Raw genomic sequence first — 25,278 nt, forward strand, 5'->3', positions numbered from 1 at the left:
CACTGTCTGTTAGTAGATATGTGGCAGCCTGACAAAGTAGCTAAATTGCTGGAAACTCAGAACAAAATATTCTGTATGTTTTTAATTTCCAAACTTGGCTTAAATTTACCATTTGATATCACAATACAAAGTTGCTAAAGAAGTGAACTATAATTTGCCAGCTGCAACCAAGGACAGCATTTGTATAGTGCTCAATGACATAACATCCCTCAGATTGAAGGAGAAACATTCAAATCATAGTTTTATCAAGTTTATTGTTTGGGGGGGAAAAAATGTCCTCAATAACCTTTTCTATTTTCCTGGTAATCTTGGACTTTCTCTTCATGAAGTTGTGGATCAATGCACACAGAGCGAATCCGCGTTGGTATTCTCAAGCTGCGGCCCGATAGCCCGACCACAATCATCTGCAACATGGTATCCAAAAGTGTCACCCAGTTCCCAGACCACAGCAACCTTCCTTTATCTCCTGGCATAAGAAAAAGGAGGAGATCTTAATATATTACACTGCAGTTGAACACAGGCTGTGTGTTTGGTGTGCCTATTTCTAAAGTACAAAACCAAAGTTTCAGGATGGCACTTACCAGCATTGTTCGTTTCTAAGATTCCCTGAAAGTTTTTTCCATATTCATACCCTCGTAGGCGCAGCTCTTTATAAACATCTCTTGGAGAGAGGCAGGAAGTCATGTCTGTATCTTCAAACTTTGCACTCGCATTTAGCTGATTTCTAAAGTCATTTAGGGCTGTTTCTTCCAAAACAGATATTTTCCCTGAAATGAGTAATATAACATGTTCAATTAAATTCTTGGTAAATAGCCCCTGCAATTTCTACGACAGAAGAATATTTGCAAGACTTGGTGCATATTTGTTCTTTTGTGATGTGAATACATTATTGAGAACTCTTCCGTATTGCTTAATTTAACACAAGGCATTGTGTTCAAAAATATTTTATTAAATCAAATAACCATTTAGCATAAGTGCACCACTTGAAACAAGTAAGAGAAGTTTGGATTAGTAAGATTATATTCTTATCATTACAGCACAATCAATTACAGCACACCAATAAGGCTCACAACTAGTTATTTCTCTTGTATGAATTATGACCACCCCAACGTTCAAAAACTTTGACTTATGAAAAAAGTGGCCATCTGGTTATTGTGCAGGCCCTGTCATTTCACTCACAGCAATTTAAGAAATCTGTTATTAAATTCAGAACTTTGTTCACACACTGCACATACTACTTCCAAATTCAAACTTATAAACCTCAATGTGAAACGAGTCATAACAATAAAGCAAGGACATTTCTCATTGATAGACATAAAAGGATAGCACTAAGGCAAAGGAAAAGTTCTCTCTGCCCTGTGGAGGCATGTTTTGGAGCTGGCAGACAACAAAATTAGGGGAAATAAAACATCAGACTGGCTCACTGACATACTTCAACGCAGAAGTAGGATATAGTAGCAGTGACAGCAAAATACCTAGCAGTGGTTGGAGTCCAAACTAAAAAGTGTTTAATGAGCCAATGATGTCAACTTTAACCATAGAAATGCAGTTCCCTTGGTTGCCAGCTTTCTGCCATGGCACTGAACCCATACAACACTCTGAGGTGATGGGTGCACAGGTGGTGGTCATGGTGCAACCAATTTGATGGATTTTAAATGTTCACCTCCAAAACAATATTATAAGGGTGCTAAAAAAAAAATTGCGCAATATCAATGCCATTTCAACTAATAGGGACGGAATCGTGTTACAGCCAATACAGGTAGGGAAGTTCACATTCTACAAATATCATTCTTTAATTCTTCAATCGTGTTAAAGAAATATGCGCTATATCAGAACCGACTGCAAACGGTGATTAGGGGTCGAAAGTCTAAGCCAAAGCTCTAATTCCTGGTACTGCAGAATGACTCAGACTGGATGACTGTGTGGGTTCAGCAAAGAGACAAATATCCCCAGGCATACAGACAGACCAGTGGCCACTCAACATCAATGCATACACATGAACAGTAGTCACTTGGCTGAGGTATTAAATGATAAGATCCACATGTGAAAACACATTCTATCAAAAAGGAGTCAATGCTTTCAGCATAAAATTTAAGAAGACCATGTTTATGAACAAGGTGAAACCCCGATGCTTACTCATTGAAGAGCCTCCACTTTCATAATGTGCCTCTGATATTCGTACAAGCAAAATCTGCCCCAATTGCTGGCATTTTGTTTGAGTCTGCAGCAAGCCCTTGGACTTTCCTTTTAATCATGCAGCTGTTAGAACAGTCAACACCATACACTTGTCTCATTAGGAGCAAAACTTCAACCAATGTAACTTACCACTAACAGCCAGGCTATTGTTCTCAGAGACCTCGAATCTATTTGATGCTGGCATAAGCCGCACTTCAAGCTGTACGGAGCCTTGAAAAAAAGTACAAGATAAAAATGTATTGAGAGAGGAATTCACAAAATGTTTTTGGTTCAAATAAGCTCACCTGTATGAACTGTAAATCTTAACAGTCTATAAAGAAATAGTACATATTTAATGCATGATGCTACACAAATGAAATAAAACCATAGAAAGAGCACCAAATGCTCCTTTGCCTTTTTTCTCACCAAGTTTACTATTTCTTTCCCCCTTACCTTTCTTTGTCCTGGCGGTGCAGGTAATCAAGAAAGAGAAGAACATGGAGCTGTTGAACAGCTCCGTAGTTGTAACACTAAGTGTTTGGGGGTGCGGTGGAAGGTGAAGGGGTGCAGGGAATGTCAAAATTAAACGTTTTTTGTCTTTACATTTTGTTTTCCATCTGTCTCACCAACAATTTCCACATTTCAGGGTTACAGAAATGATATTCTTTTATAAATAGCATTTAAAAAAAAAGTAACTAGATTCAGGAAAAACAATTTTTTTTAAAAAAAAAGACAGCAAGAACTGCAGATGCTGGAGTCTGAGGTAACGCAGTATGGAGCTGGAGGAACACAGCAGGCCAGGCAACATCAGAAGAGCAGGAAAGTTGACGTTTCGGGTCGGGACCCTTCAGAAACATCAACTTTCCTGCTCCTCTGATGCTGCCTGGCCTGGTGTGTTCCTCCGGCTCCATACCGTGTTGTCTCTTTTTCTTTAGAAAGGCCTTGCCAGCTTAGATCAATATTTTCACGTTGAACATGCTGCCACTTAAAACAGAAAAGAAAAATTCACATTTTAAAAGACATAACTTCTCTGGAAAGGTGGTGGAGGCGGCAGGATCAATTGAGGCATTCAAAAGGGCTTTGGATTATTGTTTGGATAGAAAGTGTGTGAGGGTACTGTGAAAAAGCAGGAAATTAGCACTACATAATGATGCTCATTTGAAGAACCAGAGCAAGCATGACGACTTCCTTCCGCACCATATCAATTCTGTGATTTTGAACTCACAAGCCTCTTCATAAATTTGAAGTACCTTATTTTTCTTTGTTGTTCCCAAATGGTACCAATCTCTACACTACTGTCCTATTTCTGTTGTAAACTCATACTGCAATGCATAGAATGTTCCAGAATTCAGAAGACCACTATTTTCATTTATTACATGACCTTCATCCAAAACAGGGAACTGAATATCTAAGAAGTGCACAATGTTAACAATCTGAACATGGTACCTGTTTTTGGAAGGATGGTTGCCCGGTGTATAACAACATCTTCAAATATTACAGGTGTCTGTTCCATAACAGCTCCAGTCAGTCGTAACAGTGCTCGCCAGGCCAGAACTAGATATCCAGTGGCTGGATAAAGTACTCTCCCATCGATGCAATGGTCAACTATATAACTGTCTGGAGATTCAGGGCTCATATCTGAATGGAGGGCACAAAATCAACAAGATATCAAAATAAACTCATTGAACACACAGCTATAAAAATTAAATTCAACTTATATTGTCTGAATATGTTTCATATTCCAGCTGTTACGTTTTACAATATCCAAAAGCTAAACCAAAAAAGCATGCATGTTTAATCACCATCAGCCAAGTAAAATGTAGAAGATTTCTTGCAGCTATACAGGAGGCTTTTGACAGTGTACCAACTCACCAATGTTAAATACTGTAGCCGCTGCTAACCCGCCAGAACCAGAGGAGAAATCTTCAGTCTTGGGTACATCCCAGGTTTGGCTGTGGTCCCATGTGATGTGAGGGGATATTAAGGAGGTTCCAGCAGGGATTGGATACTCCACAGGTGGGAATAGCTTGTTGGAATCCAGGTTTGCCCTGTCATTTCAAAATAACACATGAGCATTGAAAGCTTTCATGTAATTTAGATATGATAATCACAGTGTAGGTGCATTAACTTAAGATCACATCAAACCTACATGGGAAACTGATTTAACCAGTAAATTGTTGCTGCAACTGACTTGTTTGTTCCAGAGTCAGTTTGAGACAGATTCTCCTGTTATTATGGGAAGTGGAAATGCATCCAGGTTTAAAATCCAATCGTGAATTGAATAAAACAAAAAACTTGCAATAATCAGGAAGTTTTTTGCTTTAAACCTGGGGTGTGGATTTCCTACTTCAGCACTTGAGGTACACGCAGGGGATGGACATTAGAAAATTCTGCATTCCTATTCCAGGAAATTAAAATCCACAGATGGAAAATTCTGGGCTGTGCCATGCAACCTCAAAATATGCTTCTGCCATGCAGGTAACTGTGCCATCCAGGGCACATTATCTAATTGATTTATAGATGCCAACTTCTGCCAGATTTCCTACTTCAGATCACTATCCATGGTATGACAGGGGAATAAATTTTTGGGCAAGTATTTGGACAGGTCTTTAAAAGCACTTGCCAAACAAAAAATGACATTATTATTCAAGATGTAAATTTTAACAGCCCACTACTTTTGCGATCACTGCATTTCTTTCTCCCAGGAAGTACTGCAGTTCATTTACAAGGCTGAGAGTTATGTGAACAGCATGGTTTTGGACATGGTCACCCCACAGCCTAAGGAAGTGTGGTCAGAGAAGAAATAGACGAGCATTAGAAGAAGGGAGCAAGTAGTCAGGGAAACCACAGAGCACATCTCACACAAGAACAGTTTTTCTGCATTGGAAAATGATAACAATAACAATTTCTTGGGGAGAGCAGCCAGAGACTAGATGCGCAAGGGGTCAGGAGAAACAGAGGAAGAGCAATAGTGGCAATAGTAAACACAATAGGGTAATAATCATATGGGATTTCAACTTCCTCCAAAATTAACTGGGATAGATAAAGTGTGGAAGGATTACAGGAGGCACAGTTCTTAAAAAAAGGTATCTAGGAGAGCTTTCTAGCCAGTATGCAGAATGTCCTACAGGGACAGGATGCTGCTGGACCGAGTCTTAGGGAGCACTGCAGGGCAATTAGGTGATAGTGACTATAATTTTGTAAGATTTAATATTGTTATGGAAAAGTACAAAAATGGACCAGAGTAAAACTGTTCTAAAAACTTGGCAGGGGGGGGGGGGGGGGGGGAGGTGCTGGGGGTGGGAATGCGCGGGTGCTGGATTTAATCTTATAAAACACGATCTAACCAAAAAAGTGGACTGGACTGGGAGCAGCAATGTGCCAGAAAATCCACATCAGAGCAGTAGGAGTAATTCAAAGAGGAAACAGTGAGAGTGCAGGGCCAACATGCTCCCAAAAAAGTAGAGGGTGGGAACAACAAGTCCAAAAGAACACTGGATGGCAAGGATTGGATGAAGAAAAAACAAAAAATAAAAAAGAAGGCTTATGGCAGATACTGCGGGCTCAAAAACAGAATTAGTCCTACAGCAGTATATTTAAGGATGAGACAGATAGATTCTTGCTCAGTAGGAAAAGGGCAGGAAAGTAGATGTGAAGAATGTCAGATCAGCCACAATCCTATTGAATGGCAGAGCAGATACAAAGGGCCAAATGGCCCTTTCTCAGTTATTTCTTATGATCTTATGGAAAGTTCAAGAGGTTACTTAACTGTTTTGAGGGCCCCGAAATAGTACCTCTCACTAATCTCCTCCCCACAATTCCAGTCAGCCATGGACATTTGCTTCACCCTCCAAGTTTTGAATCTAGTTTTGGTTAACTGTAGTCATAGTCTAGGAGTGCTGCCTTGCGGAAGTGTTCCAATCCTCTCCATCAGCTCATAATCCACAAGGCTTTTGACATCCACATTTGGTATTATCTAATGACTCTCCTTTGAGTTATTTGGCCTTTTCATACTATACTGAATTAAATATCTTGGCCCTTTACCCCATATGCCTTTGGTTTTCCCCACTGCATTTTACCCACCAAAATTAGGAGCTGGCTGTTTTGAAAACAGCCCAGCAGGCAGAGTAGCACACTCTCACATGAACCTTAAGTGAAGAGCAAGGAAACACACTCATTCAGTCTCCCATTTTCAGTCAATAATAAAACTGGCATTAAAAGCCATCGCACAGCAGGCAGCCCATCTGTCCTGTTACTAAAGCTGAAAGAACCTGTACTGTGACAAATGTTTCCTCTCACTCTCGTCGTGACTGACTTTTTGATTAATGAGTGTTGCAATGGCTGTCTAAGTGGAAAAACTAGGCATTTTACTGTGGATTGCGAGCAGCTAGTTATACAAAAGGATTTGAACGTGTTCCTACTCAAAATTTAAAATTCTCAATTCATAAAACACTTTCTCCTCAAGACTAATCACTTACCCACTTGCGTAGATTTTGCCAATGTGAGATAAGAAATACTCCAGGTTATTGCTGTGCCCTCGCTTCATCAGAGGGATAATAAGACAGGACGGCTTCAAACTTCGTTTCAGAATTGCCTGAAGTAGGGAGCAAATGCTTGTCAGGAGTAGCATTCACAATCTTTAAACATTTTTACATTGAGCAATAACAATTAACCTCCTATAGCTCCCTACAATCTAAAGCAGAACAATGCATTTTTGCAACTTGTTTTCTAATGTCCTCAAAAACGTCCATAAGCTGAAAAATAACTCATCTACCGTAGTATAAAAACTGTGTGAAATTACAGGAACTAATAAAATGTAGGCACCAACACATGGTTTTGTTCTCCATCGTGTACTGAAAAAGGCAACTCCAATCAAAGCTTTGTAACACTGTGTCATAGTAAAGACGTGTTTGTGTTACAGGGAATACAGAGGACACTTATAAGGATGTTGCCTAGGGTGGAGAATTTTAGTTGTGGGTTTGATTCTTTGGATGGTGGCGGGGGTGAAAAAGACTGAGAGGAGACCTAATTGAAATGTATAAAATTACAGAGGGTCACAAGATAGAATGAATGAAGAAGGGCTCTTATGGCATGGTGTTAGACTCCCTACCTCTGAGACAGGAGGCCCAGGTTGATGTCCCACCTGCTCCAAAGGTGTGTGAATAACATCTCTGAATAGGTTGAAGAGATTAAAGTGAATGAAAAAGCTCTACCCACCTTTGCTGAGGGATTCAGAATTAGGAGGCACAGATTTAGTGTGAGGAGGAAAGGGGATTTGAAGGGTGATCTTTTTCACCAGAGGGTGTCTGGAACCTACAACCTGAAACGTGGTAGAAGCAGAAACTGACATGACATTTTAAAAGCACATGCGCACTTGGAAGTGGCATAACCAACAAGGCAATGGAATAAAAGCCGGAAAAAAAGTGAGATTCTGCTGAACGGTTACTTGTCAGCCAGCATGGACACAAAGGGCCAAATAGCATCTTTGGTTTCTGTAAATTTCTGCAATTCTTTCCAAGAGTGTCAAATCTCTTTGTACATTATCAATATTAAAAGACCTTTAAAGTAATTATTAACCACAAAGTTGTCAAATCCAAAAAGGTGCAGTTGTTCACAATTAATACATGCAATCCAAACCACAACATGGAGTATTCTCTACCAGAAACATTCTTGATGTTATGATGGATTTCAAAACTGTTGAAACTGAATGCAACTGAAATTTTGAAAGACACCCCCACCTTGTATTACCATAAAATTTAAACCTAATAGCAAGCACACTCTCCAACTCAATGGGACCTTCCACAAAGTCCCTGGTACAAACCGTTCAAAGTAAAAGAAGAAAGGCTGATACCTGAAGCAGGGCATGAGCAGAAATCTCAACCACGACAGCATTATCCGGAATATGCTGCAGTCCTTCCTGGAACAGGACTGGGCTCACCAGGTTGTTTACGTGATACTCAGCAGAGGAGAACTTGGCCAGATCACTGCCCCATTTGGACTCTGGGATTGAAGTACTGATCCAGCGAGCAGAACGGAGTTTGGGAACAGTTATAACCTGTTGTCAGGAAGGTAGTGATGGTTGTCGATGGGAGGAGTGAGGAAAAAAAAAAAGTATACAGAATCAGTGCAAAATACAAAACCCAATTATTCAAAAATCAAACACAAATATTTATAGGGAATTAATTTCTTAAGCAAAATATATTTGGAAGAATTAGCTAACGATGACTATATGGGTTAGAAATTCAACTCTGAAGTGTTGGGGATTCAGTGCTTTGGATGTGATTGTGTATCCAAAAAGCAGCCACACTGCATTTGCACAATCCTGTTAAGGGCTGCACTAGGCATTATTTTTCCTAAAAAGCCAAGTAAGAGGAATCCTCTACCAATGTCAGCAATAGTAATTAGCAACTTGGTATAAGAAGATAAGGGATGTACCATCTGCTTCTGTTCCCTTCACAATGTTGGTTTGGAACGTGGACAGTCAGCATCAGTGCTAAGCAGCATGACATGAGGGTTGACACTTAATTCACTGTCAATCCCAGTACCTCAATCTCCAGCCTCTACACTCCCTAGATCTTCCCACTAGCCCCAGCCTTCTGGTCAACCTCTCTGAAGCACTGTGGCCCTCACCACTACACCACTGTATTGACTCTTACCCACCCCGGTCAACCCTGCCCCCGGTCCTCCTAGCCCGATCATCGAGCTAACCATTAGTACTATATGCCTGATCTATTTTGCTGGTATCCCACGTGGGACATGATTGAAAGGCTTTCAAAATTCTACACAAACCAGGTCACTGCACTGACATTGTCCAGTCTTTATTTCCAAACGTATTTTCCAGAAAGACGATGGCCTTTACCTTCTGTAGTGCGTTTAGAAGTGTCGGGGCGATGGAAGCCATGTAGTAGGAATGGAATGCAACTCCTGCACTGCGAACTTCTTTTGCAAAGACCCCATCCTCCTTCAGCTTGGCCACAAACTTACTTACAGCTTCCTAACACGGAAACAGAAAAAATGAATGAGGATCATCATTTATAACACAGCAGGCAATCAAACAACATATTTTGTCTGCCCTTAATCTGGGAGATAAATTTTTGCCCAGTAGCTTGCTGTTTCCTATTACTTATCTTCAAATATTCATCCCATTCACTTTTAAACTGGACATATTGTCATTGTCTCAATAGCCACAGTTGGTAGGTTTCATTTTGGGGGCAAACAACAAATGGTGACCATCTCTTTCAGTCCCTCGGAATTCCAATTTATTTCCATAATCACAAAAAGCAAAGCAGCAACATTATTTTAAAATCTAATTTTATATAGAAGAAAATCTGTTTTAAAAATATTCCCTTGTCTAATTAAGAAAGCAACTGCTCAGTAAATTTCAGCTGTAGTAACAAAATCGAATTATTATATATAAATAAAACCAGTGACAATCCACTATCTGTGAGTATCATGTTTTAAACTACTGAAACTTACTTTTAGATACAAGCAAAACTATTTTCTCACTAGATTAGGACACAGCAGTTAGTCCCTTAGTTCAATTAAAGAAATGTTTCCAAAAGTCCTTTCAGGGCAAACCTAAATCAATCAGTGGTTTTATAGCCAGAAGATCTCACTAAGGAGCTGGTGCCTCCCTCAAAGTGTACAAAAGGAGGACAACTCACTAAAACGCCCCTGGTGTTTTATGGGCAGCATCTACTTTTAGCAGGTCATATCACAAAAGATTGTTGAAAGTTGATGTATATTGAAAGTTGATGTATATTGAATGTTTTGATTACACAGGCAAATTGCTCCAAAAACAATAAAAAAACCCCAACGCACTGGAGTGGAAACTCTGATCTTCAATGTTATAATAATGCATTTTCCAAAAAAAAAATCATTTAACAACTCTACATTCCTGTGTTCCATCTCAATCCATGCTTTTTTCACCAATCTGCACTTGACCAGACTCATGTTTGACCCCCTTTAATCTCTGTGCCACTGAAAATAATCCCAAATCCCAAACCCTAGACTCTAGAGATTAGATGGCTTTAGGAGGTATTATCACGAGGCTATAAATCCAGAGACCCAGATAATGTTCTCGTGACTGGGTTTAAATCTTGCGATAGCAAATGGTGGAATTTAAACTCAATAACAATCTGGAGATAAGAGTCTAATGATGATTTTCAAGGGAAAAGCCTATTTGATTCACAAGTGTCTTTTAGGGGAGGAATTCTGCCATCCTTACTTGCTCTGGCCTACATCTGACTCCACTCCTACAGCAATGTGGTTGACTCTTTAGCACCCTCTGATCAATTACAGATGGTCAATAAATGCTGGTTTAGCCAGTGACACCCACATCCCATGAATGAACAAAAATATTGTCGAATCTTTCATTCCTAGCATCATTCTATTAATTATGGAGGTGTCATTTTGATGGTTAAAATCCTTCCAATATTGAACTATTTAGAATCGCAATTACATGAATTCAACATTATCACTGCCTTATTTTTTTTCCACATTCATTCACTTGTAGGGGAGGTCATTGGCACTACCAGCATTTGTTGCCTTTCCCAGAGCACCCTTGAGAACATGGTGTTGAGTAACCATTTTAAATAGCTGCTTTCTATCTGGGAACCCAGAGACCTGGACTAAATTGATCTAGAGACACACATTCAAAAGGTCATTACAATAGCTTGGCAATTCAAATTCAGTTAATTGAGTGAATCTGGAATTCTTAAAAAAAAAGGTGGCTCTCAGTAAATTGTGAGCACAAAACAACCAGGATTGTTATTAAAAATGCTACTGGTTCACTAATGTCCTTTCGGAAAGGAAATTCATTGTTATATTCGTCCTGACCTAGCCTGCACTTGATTACATCAAACTGGGTGCTGTTACTCTCTGAAAAGGCCACTCAAGTTATTTAGAAATAAACAATAAATGCTGACCTTATGAGTGCTGTCCACATATTGTGAATGAGGAATTAAAAAAAAGAGCAAAGATTGTTTTTACTTTAAAAAAGTTGGAAGATGCACACTGGAGATAAAAAATGTTCTTCTGTTCAATGCAGACTTCCTCATTACTAACTACATTCAGTGCCTTACTTGTGGTCCAGAGATGGTGACAGTATCCTCAGCATTGTGGCAGGCTGGGACGACTCCCTCTGGACATTGCATCTTACATTCGTTCCAGGTCAGCCCTGTCAGATATTGAAATATTACAATAAGAATAATTTAGCTCAATGTTCCAATTTCTTACTCTTTCTTGCATTGCCAATACTCTCAGATCATGAGCGGTTTTTTAATATGCCAGATTGTTTCCCTGAAAACGATGGTCACTTTCCTATACATTGGCTTGGATTAATCCATAACTGGACATGCATTAAGAATAATATGTCAGTAATTTTTCACTCTTCCCACCTCCCCACCAATTGATTGATTAATTATTTAATTAATACATTTTTGCTCTAACCACTGGGAACTTGCCTTAATGGAATTTCTTATAGGCACAACAACTTATTTTCAGCTAATGTTTTCTTTTTGGTCACTGTTACGTAAGGTGATATCTTACTATCATTCAGTTGGGAGTTTGGGTTTTAAACTAGTGGCGGGTAGGTTTTGGTCTGTGCACAAGTGTGCGTATGTTAATGATTAACTAGACAGTGTTGCTGGAGACACCATTCTTTTACAATGCATATCTGAGAGGAGGTCCCTGGGTGATAATGAGAATTTGTTGGCACTGGCAGAGTTTTAGGAGCACAGAGAGAAAACGTTAAAAAGAGCATTAGCTTGCCTTCCAATTAAAAGGATCATGAATTGTCTTTTTATTTGCTTAGGGGAAAAAAGTCCATAGCTTAGAAAGCTTTTGTATTCAGTTTGCAGAGGTACTAGAGGAAATTAGATGTATGAAATGGTTTCTCCTGAAGAAAGGAGCTTGTTTAAATTGTTAGGAAATAGGTTACCTCAGTGTAAAAGGCTTGAATGTGAAAATTCCAGACAAGAAGTGTTTGGTTAGAACTGGAAGCAATTACCTGAAGCTGAGTAAGTCTATTCTCAGTTGTATGACTAACCAAGGAAAAGGCTACCAAATTCAAGACTGGGGATTGAGAAAGAAAAGGTAAGTCAAACATGTGGATGTGATTAAGAAAGGAATTAATTGCCTCTGGGTGTTCGAATACAGTAAGGAGATGGTTTTGGAATAGATGGAATTGTATATTTTCCATGAAGTAATTTTTTTCTCAAGATGTGTAATATGCAAATTTGGTTTATTCTAAATTCTTTTCTTTTGCATAATTAATTTTAAACAATAAAACACAAGTTAAACTTGTAGTATTGTGTGCTTGTGTTTCAGTGAAAGATCACCTTGTTAAATGAAAAGAAAATATGATTTATCAAGCCAACTTTCAGTCTGGGATTTTACTTGGTAATGGCACGGTAATAACATCAGCCAGAATCTTAACATTGTGTTCACTGAGGAGCTGACTAGTAATATGAACAATAGTACACCTACACCGTTGACACTCCCAATATTAATCACTTTCTAGTCCACAGCAATGATAATGAGGCCAGTCAAGGAGATTTCATATCGTTAAGTAGGGTTCGGATCATAGTGTTCAAACTCATTTCAGGTAGAAACCTAACAGCCAACAGTGGTAGAACTAAATTGGAACCAGTGCTTGTTTCTGGCATGAAGTAAACAGGAACACCATTCTGTCCATCTACTTGAACTTAAATTCTGTATGATTAAATCAAAGCGAATTTGACTTCTGGCTCGCTCCATTGTTTTAATATGTCTCTCACAGTTCGCATAATCAGCTGTCTCTCTTCCCCTCCCTTCCTGACAGAGTTGATACACTGCTGGGGTCCGATTACATAGCTATATGTCACCAGAGATCACATGTGTGCTCTGACGTTAGTGTCAGCAGGATTTTCACCTTAGCCAAGTGTGATCCTGTCCTTATCTAACATTTGTGACATCAATGTTTCTGCTGTTTCAGCTCTTTTCTCTGGACAGTGTCCAGGAACAAGAAGCTTTGCTAACTGTACCAAGGCCAGGGATGCGGATGTCATGCACCAACTGAGAAATTGTGGTTACTCCAAGAATTTTGCAGGCTATGCACTTCAGTTGCTCACTGAAGGAGCTTACTGAACCATCCAAGGAATTCAACAGTTTTGCTTCTGAAACCTGCAAGATGTGAGATGGTCATTCAGTCACTTACCAACAGCAGCCATTGCTCCCGCTGGCAATTTGGCCTCCTTGATGCAGCGCCCCCTCCAGTAGGCAGCTAGTATAACTTCCTCATGTGTTAGTGAGTCATCAGCATAGCCACAGGCCAGCTCCCCCACTGAGTGCCCAACAATGCCATCTGGTTGCAGACCTAGAGCCTTCAACATGTCTATTTGAGCAATCTGTAGTTAAAAGCAGACCAAGACCAAAGTACAGTCATTTGCAGAATTCTGATTTTTTAATAAGAAGATGTTTTAACAATAACAGAGGGAGTTTTTTTTTACCTGAATGGCAGCGAGAGCTACAAAGGCATGCACAGTATCATCAAATGTTGTATCTTCAGCACTCACAAGGAGTTCAGATACTTTCAAACCAGTCGTTTCTAGTGCTTTGTCAGAACGCAGAATGGATTCATGGAATATGTCCAATTTCATCAGAGTGCGACCCATTCCAATCCACTGAGCTCCCATGCCTGGGGGAATAACAACACATCAGTAGAATTGTCACTTTAGTAACATTCAGTTGAAATAAAGTACAAGACTATCTCTATCTTCTCATTGGTGCTGCCAAGGTACAAAAAAAGACCGAATCCCGATTGATTGAACAAACCAGCTTTTTGATTTACTTTGTTGGTCAATTATCGGGGCAAGACGAAAGTGTATGGTAATATCACTGGACTGGTAATCCAGAGGCCCAGGCTAACACACTGGGCACATTGGGATTTAAATCCCAGCTAGAGGAATGAAAACTCAAGTAGTAATTTCTGAAAATGGTCACCTAGCCTCTGTAACTGTGACTATGTAACTACTGATTGTGTCAAAAACCCATCAGGTTCATTGAAGTTCATTTGGGAAAGAAACTGGTCATCATTACCGGGTCTGGCCTACATTTGACACCAGATCCACAGTAATGTGGCTCCCTCTTAACTAAAAAGCTACTCAATTCAAGAGCAAATTGGGATAGGCAAAAATGCTTGCCACAGCTCAGTAAAGAATAAAAACAAACCAAAGAAAAAAATCAGCTCTCTCCCTAGTGTGTATTGCATGTCATGTCAATTTGCAAGGAAACAACTCAAATAGTTTCTCCACCCGCATAAAGTTCTTAGCAAAACAAAAATTTGAGCAGTAGAAGCTAAAAAGGGTAGCAGGCCGAAGTATATTTCGCTGAAAAGGAGGCCTACCCTCCCTTATAAAATGTCTACTTTTTACAGGTAGAAAATTAAGTATAATTATAGACTAAGAGCAAAATATCTACTAGATGAAATACATCAGTTGAGTAGCTCAAAGTCTTTTAAATCACAGTCTTGTATTATACTTAGAAGAAATAATCTAATATTCACCAAATATAGAGACACTGATGCATTTTCCCACCCACTCCCATGTCTGGTTTTGCTCCCAATGCACCAAGTTTAATTGAAGGCTCAAACAACAAGAAGTTAACAAGTCCATGTTCTCATCAAACCACAGCTATTTCAGTACCACAATTCTTCTTCCTGTTGGAGCACATTAATAGTATTTTGCAAATAAGATTATTCTGTTAGTTACATACTCTGTGATGGTTGGTCATACAATCCCAAATTCAGGTAATGGCCAATTACCATATATCTAAAAATGTTAATGTGCATGAAGAATCAAGATCTGTACATTATGACAAGATTCACAAGATATCTGTGTTATTCTCGTTAATTCCAACAGTGTCATGGCCACCAAACCCTTTCTATTCACGAGAAGAAGTGTTTAAAAGACACCAACCTGAACAGATATACCAAAGTGATCTTCCAGAAGACTGCACCTGCTGCACTTCTTTAGCATCCATTTCACTTCCGACCAGGGTGTAACCTCGGTAGGGCATTGCAGAGACAGGCATTGTAGAAATATCATTCAGCAGGCTCAAAAAATTCACATCGTTGCTGCGTTGCCTGCTTTGCTCAATCAGTGTTTCAACGGCTTCAGGGGTACGGCCACTTACTTGGACCAGACGTGGAAGTGCCAGGGGCTTTGAAGGAGAAACTCTCTTTACATTAGGACGCAGAATGACATGAACATTGGAACCTCCGAATCCAAAGGAATTAACACCCACAATTCCACCTTTCACAGGGATAGGTTCAGTCACTACTCGGATACATCCATTCTGCAGGGCTGGGACATCAGGATTGGGAGTTTCGTAGTGAATATTGGGAGCCCACAGACCGTGTTCCAAAGAGAGTACAACCTGACATGGGGGAAAGGAAGGTTTCCATGAAAATTAATCTCAAGGTTAAGAATCATTCAATATGCTGGTCCATCAATATTTATCTATTTGGTCTACAAATTAGCAAACAAAAACATGTCCATTTTCCAGGCGCCACATTATGGAACAGTTGTGTGAAAGCAATGGGTAAACCAGTAGGGGACTTGCCTTTGCTAAAGCAGCCAATCCCGATGCAGGCTCTGGGTGGCCCATGTTTGATTTGGTCGATCCCAGCAATAAGGGCCTGCGATCAAATTGGCAAAAAACATTCACAATTCCATTCAACTCCTGTGGGTCACCAACCTACATAAAACAAAAACAAGAAGTGAACATTTGACAGCTGTGCGCTGGCAGAAAGACTGGCTTGATACTTCTGAAGTCCATCTATCCTTTGAATTCTTGTAACTAGTCAGGGAAAGTCCAATGTCTGGCCTTCTTTATACTGGCTGAAGCTGAAGAAGAGCTGATTGAGATAAAAGGTAAGAAGTGTTGCCTTCTGCACCAGTCTACCAACCCATATATCAGCAAGCCTGCAAGAGGATACAACCAGGTTTCAGACTGCAGCTGTGACTGCATATTTGTTACTGGTGTCCTTACAGAACACAATCATTCTGAGCATTTTTCTGCTGGTGGGTTGAGACGCTTTTGAAATGCTCTCCAGACTTTTACCACCTTCCATTCAACACTTGCTTTTCCTTGTCCACATCATGTTACAGACAAGATTCTTCAATAGTAATAAAAACAAAGTTGCTGGAAAAGCTCAGCAGGTTTGGCAGCACCTGAAGAAAAAAAAAAATCAGGGATAACGTTTCGGGTCCACTGACCCTTCCTCAGAACACTGGGGTCACCAGACCCGAAACGTTAACTCTGATTTTTTTTTTCCCCCAGATGCTGCCAGAACTGCTCAGTTTTTCCAGCAACTTCTGTTTTTGTTCCTGATTTGCAGCATTCACAGTTCTTGTGGTTTTTATTTTCGTTAACAGTAGTGTTGTTCGTAGGTCCATTGAAGGTTTTTTTCAGGAGATTTGGATAATTATATAAAAGGTTACAATGTAAAAATAAGTTTATAATTCAGGCAAATCTTAAAGGAAAGTGGTTGAGATCAATAAAACATCAGACATATGATGTCAGTATGTGCCTTATTTATGTAAGCAAGTGAGTACTTCATCTGGTAGACACTGGAAGATTAGTGGATACCAATGTGAGCAGAAATCTGGAACTTGCTGATTTACTACTGGATCACAAATTGGCTGAATACTACAGGAAACCTGGGCTATGCATCATGCAGTCATATTGCACACTATAAAGATGGGGGGAGTAGACAGACCTTGGTTCCTGTACCATGTGCTTCAACATATTCCACATCAGCAGGTGAGATACCTGCTTCCTCATAAACCGCTTTCATTAACTTCTGCTGCATTTCTCCAGAGGGGTATGTTACACCTACAGGCAGAAACCATAAGAACAACTCTTGTTACCACTCAGTAAAAACTGTTCAACAATGTGTTATTGTAGACAAACACCAAATAAGCTGCAGCACTTCACATCCATTAAATTCTCAACAGCACAATACCCTATAAATAGCACACACCTATAAGCTGGGCGGCTTCTTAAAAAAAAACTTCTTTCACCATCTTCCGACCTTTCTGAAGCTGAGCTATGGCCTGACAATAACAGATGGCTTTCGCTAAAAAGGAGCGAGATGATAAAACCACCCCAACCTCAGAAGCTGATGTTGAGACATTAAAATCAACTTGGTGAGCAGAATGCTAATCTGTTGCTCATGCCCCTAGTTCTCCAATGTACATAAGAACAGGTCAGAAAACACAGTCAGTTGAATTTATTCACCTGCTAACCATAGAAGCTACTGTATTTCCCACCTGGAAGCAGGCAAGCTTGTCCGTGCTTTTGAGGGACCCCACTGCTAACTTGACAATCCTCAAGGTTCCCTTCCATTCTCATCAACTTCAAAATGTGTTACCCCACACCAGCAATGATTTATTCTTGAGCAAGTTTAATAAAGGAGAAATCCTATTACTTGAGTAGTTTCCCAAATAAACTTCAATACTCAAGAGATTATTTTGTTGAAATGTTCCCACTTGACAGTTTTACTGCAATGCAGCAATAAAAGACATCAAAAACATAGCAATTCAAGTCCATTTATGGATTTAAAAACATCAAGGCGAATTAAGACTTCAATTCATGAAGCTGTCAAAATATAATTTACGTTTGGACCATAGTTTTACAGCACTGAAAACAAATTGCTTTTTGTCTTATTTTCCTCACAAGAACAACTATGCCCTGACTTGGTAGAATTCTGCTGCTTGACAACATTGACATATTACTTCAATCACTATAGATACATTGAATATTTACATAATAAAGCTCAACTGCAACAGCAATTTGAATAAATATATAGGAAAGGTCTACATGACCCTGTTGTCAAGGTTACAAAGATAGCGATCAGTGCACCCTGTTCAAGTGAAAACAGGTACTTGACTATTAAAAGATATTCCAGTGTGGTTTCCAACACTGTTTTCATAGCCACATAGAACACACATAATTATCTACTGCAACACCACCTTACAATGCTTCAGGAGCTGATCCTCACTCAACTAATTAGCTTTGTTTTTATATTAATAATGGAAGGATTTTTATAATCCTGTAGTGTCATGCCTATAAGCTTTCTCTGATCCTGCAAGTCCCAACAACCATTCAGCTCAGTTAGAAATATGCTTTAACCATCAAGTTGTTAGAATACAGCTCACATCAAGCAAAGTTTGAGACAATTATGTACCTCCACAATTTTTCCTTTCATCATATACTAACAAAAAGCTGTTTTAAGCATTTAAAATTAAAGCGGGCAGATTATTCCCATGCACAGATTAGAGGACAGAGCTGTTCTGAGCACTCAGTGCAAAAGTTTTTGTCCTCTAATTGATCATTAAAATGTTTAAGTCCGCCATACCCTGTTCTTTATAACCATCAGTGTTGCTTCCTGCATTAACAATTGTAGCATAAACTCGTTTGGCTGCTGATCTTTTGGTCAAAAGCACAACCACAGCTGCTTCGGATCGACAATACCCATCGCCTAGAAATAGAAACGAACACAACTTCATAGATTTTAGGAACAGTTCACTTCAGGAGGAAATCATCATGAAAGAAAAAAACTATTCTTAATGTTGAATACTTCTCAAATAATAGATTATGTAACCCCCTCTTCCCTTCAAGCAATAATGCAGGATATTAAAGGATTCTGCAAATGCAATACAATTAGAGTGTGTGACAAAAGAAAAATTGAGAATAGGTTCTTGCCATTGTGTGTCTTTACCATCTGTAGATGGTAAAGACACATAACTCAACCTCAACTGTCTTAAATGGTTTGATGTTCACAATTTTCAGTGCCCGCTCCCCCCAACACCACCCCTCGCTGCTGGGTATGGAAGAAAACAGGAAAAAGTGAAAAATCACAACTTTAATATTCTAGAGAAAATCAATCAATGAGCAGCTTTTTTCACGTACAAAACACTTCAATATAACTTTAAAGTTAACAATTTGTAAAATATTTCGGACGCTAAAACAAAAAATCTTCTTCAGATGTTTTACGTCTCCTACCTGAAGCATCGAAGGACTTGCATGAACCATCAGGACTGAGCATGCCCAGTTTCATAAACTGTACTGATGTATTGGGTTTCAGCAGGAGATTGACCCCTCCTACAAGGGCTGAATCACACTGGCCATGACGAATTGCCTGGAAGGCATTTTCCAGTGCCAGCAGACTGGATGAGCAAGCAGTATCAATGGAACTACTAGGACCTAAAATCCAGATAGAAAAGGGAGTCATTTGTAACATTCCTCCAAAATATCCGTGAGGTGTATAGTCACAATGCTGCCACCATGCTGTGGGGGCAATCTCACTGGATTAGGTGGTCAACGGCCCTTCTCTGATCGTCACTGACTGGCTCCCAGACAGTTGAAAGCCCAGCCTATCCAGGCAGGGAACTAACCAGCGGTGTCAGTGACATACTGTGATGGTCAAGGCCCCTGTGAGTCAGGTCAGTGAAAACTGACCCCAGTACAAATCACTAACTGAGTTTCCAAAGACAGGAACTAATCCTTAACAAAATGTATCCATTTACGTAACTGTCAACAGACACTTAACAGAACGAGTGGCAGTCATGGGAGTGGTGGCACAAAGTGGTTTGTGTGACTGCAGTGCGGTGGGCAGTGGCATACCGCAGGGATCAGTGCTGGGTCCCTTATTGTTTGTGATATTCATAAATGATGCAGATGAGAACATGAGAGTTACAGTAAGTAAGTTTGCGGATGACACAAACGTTGGCCAGGTGATTGACAGCAAAGAGGCAGGTGTTAAGTTACGATTGGTCAGATGGGACAGATCAATGGCAAGCGGAATTTAACCTAAACAATGAGCTGATGCACTCTAGAAGAAAGAACAAGACAAGGGAGTACTTGAACGAATGGCAAGACACTAGGAAGCTCAGGAAAACAGAGTGATCTTGGGGTGTTTGTCCACAGTTCCCGGAAGGTGGCAAGTCAGGTTAATAGGGTAGTTAAGGCATATGGGACACTGACCTTTATCAGACTTGGCACAGATTGTTAGAGTAGAGATCTTTGGTTATGGTATAGCTGGAGTACCATATGCTGTTCTGCTCACCACACTATAGGAAGGATATGATTGCACTGCAGGGAGTGCAAAGAAGATCCAGCAGGATGTTGCCCGGAATGGAAAATTTCAGCTGAGAAAAGCCTGGATAAACTCGGCTGGTTTTCTATGGAGCATTGAAAGTTGAAGTGGGGGTTGCTGATCGACGGGTATAAGATTACGAGGGGCATGGTCATGGTGAATAGAAAGCAGCTGTTCCCCTTAGTTGAAGGGTCAATAACAAGAGGGCATCATTTTACATTGAAAGGCAGGAGGTTTAGAGGGGATATGAGGAAAAATGTTTTCACCTAGAAAGTGGTGGGGTCTGGAATGCTGTGCCTAGTTGAGGCAAGAAACCTCACAACCGTTAAGAATTACTTGAATGAGCACTTGAAGTGTTATAATATTCAAGGCTATGGGCCTACTGAGTGAAAGTGGGACTAGTGTAGGTAATAGTACAGAATTGATGGACCAAAGGGCCTCTTCTATACTGTATGATTCTATGAAACAGTTATGAACTACTTCATATCAAATAACATTTACAATAGGTCTTTTTAGTGGAAGTTTCCTCACCTTTCAAGTCAAAAAAGTATGACAGCCTATTTGCGAACATGGCATGTTGACAGCCAGTCATGCTGTATCCTAGCAACTCCTCTGGGTCTCTACTGAAAGCTTCAGCTGCCTCAGAGCCACTGACACCGATCCAAACTCCAGTGTTAGTACCTCGTATTGCAGTAGGATTTATACCTAAAGACCAGACATAAAGTAAGCCAGTTCAAAGTCAAAGAAATTGTTTGATTCAAAAATGAAGGCAGTCACAATTAAATGTCCCTGGTTCCAGTGCACCCTATGTGGAACAGTATCAATATTTACTAGTAAAGGCTAAATTATAGGGAGTATGACCTAAACCAAAAAGGATGAAGCACCTTTTGAATTGGCTAGTTTTAAGAGATTGAGAGAAGCTACTTGAGCACGTGGGACAACTGTGTTCCTGAAGCTGCGTCTCCTTACATAAAACTGGTGCACCCCAGTTATATAAACTTGTCACAACAAATTGGGGTGTGCGGAGATCTTAACTGAACATTAGGCAACCAAGTAAAGTGGCACAAGGGGAGAATACAAGGGGTATGTAAAATTTGTTATTAACTGGCTATGGAACAAACATCTGGAGAAAAATAATACACGGATAACCTATCTTTTTATGTCCTTTTGATAAACTGATGACCAAATAGCACTGTAATGGACTTTACAGTGAGACTTAACTCTGATGGATGCTCGGGGATCTGCAATGTCAAGATTAAAGTCTTCATAGACATTAGTAAAAGAACCAACATTAGTACTTCCGCAGGTGATACTTAACTCTATATTTGATCTCTGCAAACATAAGGCACAGCTTCAAGCAGTGACCTCGATCAAACAGGAGTTATGCCTGAACACAGGTAGCTTCATGTCTTATATCAACTTTCTGCTAAACTAACTATTAATAACCAAACCGCCTCATTCTTCCCTCCTCTTTGAAAATGAATGAGAACATTTATGAAGACAAGACAGGTCAAGTCAAAAGGAACTCAAGACTTATAGTCAAGAGTCAGACAACTGAGCACATTAATTTCTGGACTAGAAGTTCTATGAGATAATTTGAAACAATCTGCTGGAGACTGCTGACAACCCAAAACTTGGAAAGTATAATGAACCACAAGGAGGATAATGATAGACTTCAAGGAAACAGGGCCAGGCTGGTAGAATGGGTGGACATGCAGCAGATTAAATTTGACGTAGAGAGAGTGCGACATGACATTTTGGTAAAGGACGAGGAAACAATCTAAAACAAATTGGGCAATTCTAATGGGGATACAGTGAAAGAGAGAGACTGGGCATACGTGCACATAAATCATAGAGGATGGTAAATTATGTTGAGAAAGCCATTAAAAAGGCAGCCAGGAGCCTAAAGGCATAATACACAAAAACTATGATGAACCTTATAAAACACCATGTGGCCTCTATTGGAGTAGAGTGTTCAATTCTGGGCTACATGGTTTGGGAAAGATGTGATAGTTTTTGGGATGCATGGAGAATATTTACATGAATGAAGCCCCTAATACCTGGACACAAAAATAAGGCTAGATTGGAGAAGTTGGAATTGTTCTCCTTGAGAAAAGAATGTTATATGATAAAGATGTTCAAAACTAAGTGGGATCTGGACAGAGTGATATGGGAAATGGCACCATTAATGGAAAGGTTGAGAACCACAGAACGTAAATTTAAGACATTTGGTGAAAGAAGCAAAGCAATTTGAGGAAAAGCTTTGCGCCGGAGAGTATGGCAGAGGCAGATTCAATTGCGGCTTTCAAAAAAGAATTTGAAAAATAAGAAACTGAAAACCTAATTTGCCGGATGACAAGGGAACGCCAGGAGAGTGTGACTAGCTGAGGAGAGCTGATTTAGGCTGAATGGCCTCCTTCTATGCAGTGACCATTCTGTGTTACAGCCAGCCATTCACACTCTAATTCAGTTCTGTTTTACTGAAGGATTGAAATCAGGTGAATATTTGTAGCTTACAAAGCTTTTTATTCTGTTTTCAAATCGAACAGGTTTTATTTCAACTGATATTAAATTACCGTTCAAAAACTGTGCATTGAAAATGAACTATTACAATTGCAAGTTCAAAATGCAGCATTGCTGCAACCTTAGAAAATAGTGTGCACACCTCCATCTACAACAGCTTCATATGCAGTCTCCAGTATGATCCTGAGCTGTGGGTCCATTGTGTGCGCTTGCTTGGGGTGGACACCAAAAAAGGAGGCATCAAATTTGCTGATATCCTTCAGTTTCCCACTTCTGTGAGGGAGCCCATATAGTCCTAGAAGAAAAATCAAGACAAATGTTAATACCTTAACTCATTAAATTTAAACTAAAAACAAAAGATCATTTGCTGTTTAATTTGTGTTCAAAAGAAAGAGCAAGTGGGAAAGAGATGCTAAGTGAAGGCCAAACACTCCAAGAAAAATAAGGGGAAACTGGTTCACTTTTAAGTACTCATACAGAGCTGAAATATTCAGGAACAAATTGACTGTCAGCTGAAGATTTTTCAAAAGTCATTCAGGGCATGTGGGCTTTGCTGCCAGCTTGTATTGCCCATCCCTAATTGCTTCAAGAACGGGTAGGGAGCTGTCTTGAGCCACTGAAATCCATTTGGTATAGGTACACCCACTCAATTTGCAATCAATTTCAGGATTTCGATTTTGACACTGAAACAACAGCAATATGTTTCCAATTCTGGATTGCAGGTGGCATGGAGGGGAATTTCTGATGAGTAATGTCCCTGTCTAGCTGCTGCCCTTGTCATTCGAGATGGTACTGGTTGTGGTGTTTGGATGATGCTGCGCAAGCAGCCCTAGTGAATACCGTGGATGCGGGAAATCGGAAACAAACACAGAGAAAGCTGGAGAAACTCCGCAGCATCTGTGGAAAGGAAGTTCGAAAGAAGAATCCTTCCAGACTTGAAACGTTACTCACGTTTCGGTCTCCAGACCTGCTAAATTTCTTTGGCATTGTGTTTGTAAGTTGTAAAGACATTTGGTTTACAGTCTCATTCAAAAGATAGCACCTCCAATGATGCACTCAATTATAGTCTCCAATAAGACTCCAAACTACACTATCTGGCCTTGAAGGAAGTACGTTACCAATGGAGCCAAGTTGACACACATTTTGCAGAATTAAAACCCATCTATTTCTTCAAAACTGAGAAATAATGCCAGATATTTATTCTCCAGGGAGCTTTGGGCTACACTTGTAAACCAATTATAGCATTGTAGGAAGCAGCTGCACAAAGGGTCGGATGTGACACCAATACAAATGAGAATGAGACTCCTTTCTCCAGGAAATATAAACTACTTAATTCCAGAGAAAGGTTGAGCCTTTACTCTGGACTTACACCTCAATTTACTTGTATTGATGAGGAATTAAACCATTTTGCATTCATATTATAATTCTCTCGAGAAGCTTCTCTTGTCTCAAGTATCAATACAGTGGAATTAATTATTGTAATCCTGCAGGAATTTTGGGATAATCTCGTCAATGGCGTTGTAATTTTAAGGGTGGTCATTGAAGTAATATCAGACATATGGCAACTAATCAGCATTCGAAAGGTCCTAAAAACCATAATCAAATTTAATATTTTTGATATTATCATTTTGTTGCACAATTAGTCTTTTCAAAGCAAAATCCACTGGCTCTCACTCATAGGATAATCAATATACTTGCTACCCAGTGTGAGTTATCTGCCAAAGAACCCTATGATGTATCAAGAGCCTCTTAGATGTCACAAAAGTTTGATTATTTTTAGTCAAAAGCAGAAAATGTGCTCTATGGAGAAGGACTCTTAGAAGGATGAATTACTTTGTTCCCTGTCTAAATCTCTGCATCATTTTATACATTTCTCCAGAACTTCATAATACTGCCATTCTGCTTCCACTAATGTTTGCAACTTTTCAACACCATAACATTGTAAATAGTAACAAACAGTTAGAACTGCTTTTTTTTCTTGCTAAACAAGGAAACTGCACGAGAAAAGATTCATAGCAGGTAATGCGGAGTAACACAAGAAAAAATCTTTTATAATGGACTGTGAGTAAAAAGATCGAATGTACTTAATAATCATGAAAATGAACAGCAAACACTTTCAACTCTCTCAGTACTCACCTGGCTTCCATCGTCTATCATCATCTGTTACCATGTCAACGCCATTGACGAGATTATCCCAAAATTCCTGCAGGTTGTCCGACTCTGGCAGTCTTCCTGCAATTCCTGCTACCACAATATCCTCCATTCTGGCTCCACTCATAGGCTGCAACATAAAGCAACAAATGCCAAAGAAGTCAAGAATGGACTTACATCTGTCTAGAGTCTTTATTGGCTTCAGAATGTTCCAAAGCACTTCACAGATAATTAAATCATTTTTAAGGGTGGTCATTGAAGTAATATCAGACATATGGCAACTAATC

General features: G+C 39.7%; 1 protein-coding gene across 1 annotated transcript in view; it reads right to left on the minus strand.

Annotated features, from left to right (window-relative positions):
* Window positions 1–278: 278 nt before the first annotated feature.
* The window catches only part of LOC109913760 (fatty acid synthase-like), a 40,950-nt gene continuing 15,950 nt past the window's right edge, over window positions 279–25,278 (minus strand). Inside the window, exons 2-20 of the mRNA XM_048611113.1 lie at window positions 24,977–25,121; window positions 22,983–23,135; window positions 20,849–21,022; window positions 19,225–19,425; window positions 18,578–18,700; window positions 16,937–17,052; window positions 15,778–15,912; window positions 15,132–15,591; window positions 13,665–13,852; window positions 13,373–13,562; window positions 11,259–11,353; window positions 9,035–9,169; window positions 8,027–8,230; window positions 6,654–6,769; window positions 4,048–4,223; window positions 3,622–3,813; window positions 2,326–2,406; window positions 582–767; window positions 279–466 (exon numbers count right to left, since the gene is read on the minus strand). Of these exons, the coding sequence (XP_048467070.1) occupies window positions 279–466; window positions 582–767; window positions 2,326–2,406; window positions 3,622–3,813; window positions 4,048–4,223; window positions 6,654–6,769; window positions 8,027–8,230; window positions 9,035–9,169; window positions 11,259–11,353; window positions 13,373–13,562; window positions 13,665–13,852; window positions 15,132–15,591; window positions 15,778–15,912; window positions 16,937–17,052; window positions 18,578–18,700; window positions 19,225–19,425; window positions 20,849–21,022; window positions 22,983–23,135; window positions 24,977–25,118 (3,255 nt within the window). The 5' untranslated portion in view covers window positions 25,119–25,121. The remainder of the gene's footprint in view (window positions 467–581; window positions 768–2,325; window positions 2,407–3,621; window positions 3,814–4,047; window positions 4,224–6,653; window positions 6,770–8,026; window positions 8,231–9,034; window positions 9,170–11,258; window positions 11,354–13,372; window positions 13,563–13,664; window positions 13,853–15,131; window positions 15,592–15,777; window positions 15,913–16,936; window positions 17,053–18,577; window positions 18,701–19,224; window positions 19,426–20,848; window positions 21,023–22,982; window positions 23,136–24,976; window positions 25,122–25,278) is intronic.

The sequence above is a fragment of the Rhincodon typus genome, chromosome 23 (assembly GCF_021869965.1).
Source record: "Rhincodon typus isolate 14 chromosome 23, sRhiTyp1.1, whole genome shotgun sequence".
Taxonomy (NCBI): domain Eukaryota; kingdom Metazoa; phylum Chordata; class Chondrichthyes; order Orectolobiformes; family Rhincodontidae; genus Rhincodon; species Rhincodon typus.